This window comes from Lepisosteus platostomus, chromosome 1, assembly GCF_059453375.1.
Source record: "Lepisosteus platostomus isolate fLepPlt1 chromosome 1, fLepPlt1.hap1, whole genome shotgun sequence".
Taxonomy (NCBI): Eukaryota; Metazoa; Chordata; class Actinopteri; order Semionotiformes; family Lepisosteidae; genus Lepisosteus; species Lepisosteus platostomus.
The window spans coordinates 34,576,070-34,583,081 of NC_142611.1; the positions used below are offsets into that span (position 1 = coordinate 34,576,070).

The 7,012-nt window shown below is 34.9% G+C and overlaps 1 protein-coding gene across 1 annotated transcript; it reads right to left on the reverse strand.

Annotated features, from left to right (window-relative positions):
• Window positions 1-1,442: 1,442 nt before the first annotated feature.
• LOC148677897 (uncharacterized) lies at window positions 1,443-5,817 on the reverse strand. The gene is made up of 9 exons (XM_088625365.1): window positions 3,852-5,817; window positions 3,573-3,701; window positions 3,275-3,301; window positions 3,038-3,142; window positions 2,859-2,930; window positions 2,655-2,723; window positions 2,315-2,487; window positions 1,856-1,920; window positions 1,443-1,602 (listed from the first exon to the last, which is right to left on the reverse strand). Exons 1-9 carry the CDS (start codon window positions 4,042-4,044, stop codon window positions 1,443-1,445), a joined length of 993 nt encoding a protein of 330 aa, XP_088481491.1. The 5' UTR covers window positions 4,045-5,817.
• Between the last annotated feature and the right edge of the window lie 1,195 nt (window positions 5,818-7,012).

Sequence of the window (7,012 nt, forward strand, 5' to 3'; positions counted from 1 at the left end):
AAATGGATGATGCTTAATTATTTTATGTTTTAATACTAAACCATTCTTGAAATTATTTTATAAGGTTAATAATATTTTTTTAATATTTGTTAGATGTTCTATTTACTCTGTCAGTTGCTGATTCCAATACCAAACAAACTCATATATCAGGGTAGCTCAAGCACACTGAATCACAAAAATTGTATTTTTTCATGGATTAATTATTCTTTTTTAACATCATAAAAGCAGCAATAGACTTACAAATGTTAAACTCCTATACTATAATATTTTAGGTGTGTAGCTGCGTCAGCAAACATAAGCTGCAAAGGAACAAGTAATAGGTTTATTCCATGCTGAAAAGAGAAAAAAGAAAACGATGTTTTGGACGTGGAGCCTTCTTCAGGTGTGAGTACTATAATTACTATAATACTTATTATAATATTACTACCCAGTGGGCAAAAGACGTATAATATACGTCTATTAAACGCATACCTTAGACGTCTAAATGTGGTCTGCAATTCGTCTAGAATGAAATTCTAATATACGTCTAAAGTTATACGTCAATTATACGTCTATGTTTAGACGTTCATTATACATAAATGGTTGGAGTTCTATTATACGGATAAATTTAGAGGACTATTATACATATATGGTTGGAGTTCCGGATAACTTTAGAGGTCTATTATACGGATAACTTTAGAGGACTATTATACGTATATGGTTAGAGGTCTATTATACGGATAACTTTAGAGGTCTATTATACGTATATGGTTAGAGGTCTATTATACGGATAACTTTAGAGGTCTATTATACGTATATGGTTAGAGGTCTATTATACGGATAACTGTAGAGGTCTATTATACGTATATGGGTAGAGGTCTATTATACATCAAAGATAGGTTTTATAGAAATAGAAATATATAGAAATGTATTCTGAAAATACACATTCACACCTGAAAAATTAAATTATACATTGTATGCAATCAATCAACAATCAACATATGGGCAATAATCATAAAAAAACACAACTAGTCTTAAACTTCAGCTACAAATTCTGGTAACATCAATATACAGTATAGTAATGACAAACACAAACTAATTATATTAACACACTATATAACTCAAAACCACATTTTGATTCAAATATAAATTTTAAAATGTACAACTTTATTTATTTATCCAAATTATTTTCAGTGTCCAGATCTCCTGGCCCCCTGCCTTGCATATGCAGTCTTCAAGTAATGCATTGCGTGCTCTTTTATATCTTTTTCTTTCGATGTAGGGTGGGACTTCAGCACCGCAGCTAGGAGAAAATTATATAATATTACTACTCAAATAAATGATGGTTAATATCTTCTTGAGTATAATCTCAAAAATGAACCATTAAGGTTTACTAAGCTCAAAGCTGAAATAAACGGATAAAATGTGGCTTGCATCACAGCAATTGAGCAATAAAGTCTGTCCTAACTAAAGAGTACCCAAAGTTTGAAAGTACAACATAGAATAGGAGTACCTTTAATTACTCTATAAAGATTTGTGTCTCCCAGGCCTCTCTTTTGTTGTTTATCTTTTCGGTTTGTACCAGCGAAGTTGAATTCTGTCATCAGTTCATTTGTCATAAGTCTGAAAACCAAATTTTAAACTGAGTTTAGACATTTTTTCAAGTGAGTTTCTACTCAACATTTATTTACTCAAATATTTAGGATCAAATGTAGTGTACTGTAATCCTTATATTTTAAAAGACAATTTTGCAGTTTTACACCTTGCACATTCAGTGGTTAACACAGGTATCTATAAGCTCAATTCTGTGGATATGTTAATTTGATCGAAGTAAAAATGTAATGTAAAAACATTTTAAAAAATCAATAAGCAATACCTTGACAAGACTGTGAAAACACTCTCTCTGACATCACTGCCACCTACTCTCTGAAGTTGGTTTATCTGGAAATAATATTATATTAGAAATAATACTAGAAGCTATTTTTACTACTAGATCTTCATTAATCAACTAATCAGACACACCCATTTACACATTCATGGAACAAACACATTTTCACATATTAACTGCACTTTTTTGCAGTATTATCTCAGTCTAAAAATACAAAGTGACCATTTTTCAAAGTAAAAAAAATTGTAGTAACTTTTTAGAACATGAAAACACTTTATTTTGCCATTAAAGGATAAGCAAGATTATACATTATAAACTAAAAATATGAACTTATGCCAGAGATGGATCATATTAATCAAATGTAGGCTATAAAATTATGACCCATCTGAAACCTAGAATATTGGTAGTGAATATTTTCTACACCACAGTGAGAATATAATATCATACCAGCAGGTTTTGATTGTCCATGCTGTCAAGTGCTTGCTCGTATGCACAGAACTCTTCCATTGTGGTCAGCCTCCTGATGTGGAATTGGGAGTCCACCGGTTCCGTGGACCTACCCAAACGCCTCAATTCATCCCTCATCTCTATCAGGAGGCCCAATACCCGCTTCTGAAACTCTGACATAATTTACATTTTATGTCAACATTTAAAAGGAATTGGGTTAGGATTTTCTTACACTATTGTCACATTAGCATTACTGTAGTGTTGCTAATGTGCTACATGTAATTTATAATCTTAAAAATAAAAAATTCCCACATCTGTAGTTCATTTTAACTGTACTTACTTCCTTCTGAAAGAGGATATCTCTCTCTCTTCTCTTCTGGTCTGGACATGGTCTTCTGCCTGGGAGACTCTGAAAAGAATTCAGTTATGGAAAACATTTACTTTATCACATAACTTAATATTTCAATTTAGTCATTTAGTTTGTCATTGAACTTCATCTCAATTTCATAGAGTAATTAGATGTAGGCAAAAAATGTAGTAATACCTTCAGGAATGTTGAAGCCAGAACTCGGCACCGTTTTTTTCCTTGGGGAGGTTCTCACCTTTGATGGTTGGGCTTCAATAACATAAAAAATGGTGTTAACTTGTCTTTAAATATGATTGATGATGGTTATCTTCTAAGTACATTAAGAAAACATTTTAACTTTAATTCCAATAACCTACCTTTAAGCGTACTTGAACAGCTGAGTGAGCTCTGGGAGACACTCTTCCTAGGAGAGAATCTCAGTTTGGGGGGTGGCACTGGCAGCTTCGGTGGCTTCTTCTTTTCTAAACAGAAAAAATATGGCAGTAAAATATTTCATATCAAATTAAATTATTTAATCAACTTGATCTGTAACTTTTTACAATTAATTTATTTCCTTTATTTTGTGAACTTTGAAGGGAGAGAAACTGACTTACTTGGAGTAGCAGCATCAGAATCAAAGTCTGTAATATAATAGAAAATTATCATATTTCAATATAATACAGAAAATTAGTTTAACATAGAATAAGCTAACCAAAATTTTTAGCAATTTCCATTATCAACAAATCTGATAAGATTTTTAACATTTTCATACAGAACACCTTTCAAAATGACTTATTTTAAAGAGTTGTAAAAAAAATCAATAACAAGGTACAAGCTAAATGAGGCATCAGTTGATATTAAGAACTGTTTAAAAATATAGCTATTGATATTGAGATTGTTACTTTTACATACCATCAACGTAATCGGAGAACACCCGCTTCTTACTTCTGACACCGCGTTTTGGATTGGGTGTCTCATCCTCGTCTTCAGCATCTGTAACAGAGGTGGTTAAATCAAAGTGATCACACTCTGATTTCTTGTCTACAAATAATTATATTTACATTACATATGATCAAATATGAAAAGGGTATTGTTGCACTAATACATGTACATAGACAGTTACTGTAAATATTCAATCGGAATTTATAATAATTAACAGGAATTTGCTCTTATTTTCAAAGAAAGCTATACCTGATGTATGTTTAACTTTAATGAGCTTGAAGGTAACCCAAGTATCTTTATTAGGGTTGGCCTTCTCTTTGTATAGTTTTGTGGCCTGCTTTGGATCATTCGGCCACCACACATACTCTCTTCGGGCATCCACCCAGTTTGAGGGCAAGACTCCCTCAACTTCCTGCTCTATCCAAACAGCGCGTGTCCACATCACCTGAAACAGACATACACATTTTAATTTTGAGTCTTAATTCAGATTGTGGTGCTGATTACTAAACTTGTGTTCGCTTATAATGATTATACTCAATAAAAACACATAATTCAATAATAAACATTCTGCTTTATTTATACATTTGTAGTTAGATGGTATTCACTACATGCAATTCCTCACAAACTTTAAAATTTAAACTTCACCATGAGAAAAGAGCAGACTGAAGCATCCTGTGTGAATCAAAGTTGCAACTTCTTCATGGAACAGGATTATGTTCTATGCCATGAAGAAGAGGGAAAAGGACATAACCAGCACCATATGGGAGACACACTACTTTTCTGTGCAACTCTTTTACAGAGAGGAATTTCTCCCTTGCATGCACCTCCAGACTATTAACATATACAATATTAAGCAGTTTTGACTCACATGGTTCAGTGAAGAAGTTACAAGTCTGAGTGTGTCGTACAACATCACATAGAAGACTTCTGTCTGCTCTTTTCTCCTTCACAAATGCAAAGTCCTCATTATCCAACAGGAAACAACAGTCTTTTTGTCTTGACGAAATATACATCCGTGAACCAGATGCTTCATAGTTGCTCTGAACTCTTTCCTTCTCCTTCATTCTCTTTACTACTTGAGCTATAGAGTTATGACTGTTCCGCACTAGTTTCTTCAAGGACTGTAAAAAGTTTTCAAATGGGAATGCAGATACATAATTTAAGGAACAATTAAATTGTACCACATCCTGATGTAGATGTCTCAAACTGTGCACATTATATACAACAAATGTTGGTCCATACAAATGCTGAGCATTGCCAACAAAGGTATCAAGCAGTTTTTGGGCATAGTTGAGATAGGCATTTCTCTTTCTTTCGTCCGAGTCCAACATAATGGAAAGAGCAACTGTTAGCATCAGAAAATGGGTGTATAGTTCCTTTGATACAACATTACGAAGCACAATGGGGCCTGTATACAAAAGGAACTGGCGGAACTCTGTAGCCTTCCATCTGTCAAGCTCTGAGAGGGATCTTGGCTGTCTAGCAAATTCTCCAGGCATCTTTCCGCTAAGAATTTCCAAATTATCAGAAATTTCTTTCCTCTGCCTGACAGACAGTCGACATTTAGGTGGTCCTTGCTTTAAGAAAATAAGAATTCTTTTGCTAACACCAAGACAAGCTAGATGCATGTAGTCAAGGGAGAATTGGCTTATGCACCCAATTCCAGCAGCAGCTAAGGGAGAAAGTCTTTGTTGGTGTTCCTTGTACTCAAAGTTCTTGAATTGTTCATCTGTACGATCATTACATGCCTCATCCCCTGTGAAAACAACTCTTCCCTCCCAGCTCCCTTTAATTTTGCATCTTTCACAGCCAAAGTACGAATTGTGTCCTTTGCAGCATTTCAGATATGAGCGTGCAGGGGCATCACATATAAAAGCCTTCACAGTAACATTAAATACTCTATCTTCAAAGTGAATGCCATTATTCGTGAGTAACTTTAACTCCTCTAAAAAGTCACTCACATAATCATCAACTGATTCGGAGGCTCGGACCCTCCACAAAATAATGCTACAATGAAAGGCTGGAATTGGTGAAAAGAGCACAAAATAGGCCAAAATTGCACAGATGTAGATTTGAAGAGAGGAACTCCATCAACATTGATACACAGGTCTACAGAATGCATGCCTTCTTGGAATGTTTTAGAAGAAGATATGTTTTTCAGGATTCCTTTCTTTAATCCAAAGTAAATGTACTGATTGCCGCATTTATCACTGATTTGCACTGTATTAGGTGTTTGTAGGAGAGCTTGTGCCCCTGACGTCTCAATATCTCCAATAAATCATTGAAACACTGTCTTTTACAACCATGCTTTGCAGACCAAGCTACAAGTTTGGTAGATAGATTTGGCCTTGCTGGGTCAGTCTTTGCCTCATCTACAAGGTCAGTAGATTCAGGATTGGGGTCAGTTACATCAGATTCATCAGAGTCAGAAATTTCAACCTCATTCAAGATTTCTTCTTCAGAAGTAATAGCTTCTTCAGTGTACCCATAGTCATTTGAATCCTGGTGTGTAATGTCATCACTGACACAAGCACCCATATCACCAGATGACTGTTCCACATTCTCGTCCTTGGTGTCATCTATGTGAAAACTGTCATCTTGATCATCACTGCTGGATTCTGCAAGAGCATCTAGGAGTATATAATAATTTTCGCAGTAATTAATTTACACGTGTATAATAAATATAGTAAATAAAATAAATTAATTACTGCGAAAATAATTTACTTCGTACACTGTGCAGAGTGCCGTATACTCCTAGTTGCGGCACACACGATACATACAGTAAAAAGCCTCAGGCACTGTGTTAGATGTGTTTTCGACGTTATATATGCGTTTATTCATGTCGTCGATTTTACGGTTGCAATTCGACGTTGATTATACGTCGAGGCAACGTATATATACGTATAGCCGTATTTTCGCCGTGAATATACGTATATTCGACGAATCAATGCCCACTGGGTATATTATAGTAATAATTTTACCTTACTATAATATTTGCCTTGGACACAAAGCTATGGTATAAATAGTTGTCAAAAGGCCAACTTCAAGGCATTTGCCTTGTAATCCTTAGATGTCCTTAGTATTACTTCACTAATGCAGAATCGAAATGGCTGTTATCTGTAAATCCATACATTTCACCTTCTGAGTGGGTCACCTTTATCATCACCTTTGGTCATCTATATGTAACCGGCCCTGCTGGTCTCACTTTGTGCACAGCTACAACTCTACGTTGTGCTGTGTAAAAATCAATGTTGCTCTCTTCACAGGTGCGCTCTTAATATAGGAGGGATGCAATGCAGTTAATTAAAGAACAAACAAGAGTTTTGGCTCCACCCGCAACTGCTCTCCACACGAATGCATATGCAGACCCACACAACTGTGTAATGCCATTATTAATTACAATGATAATG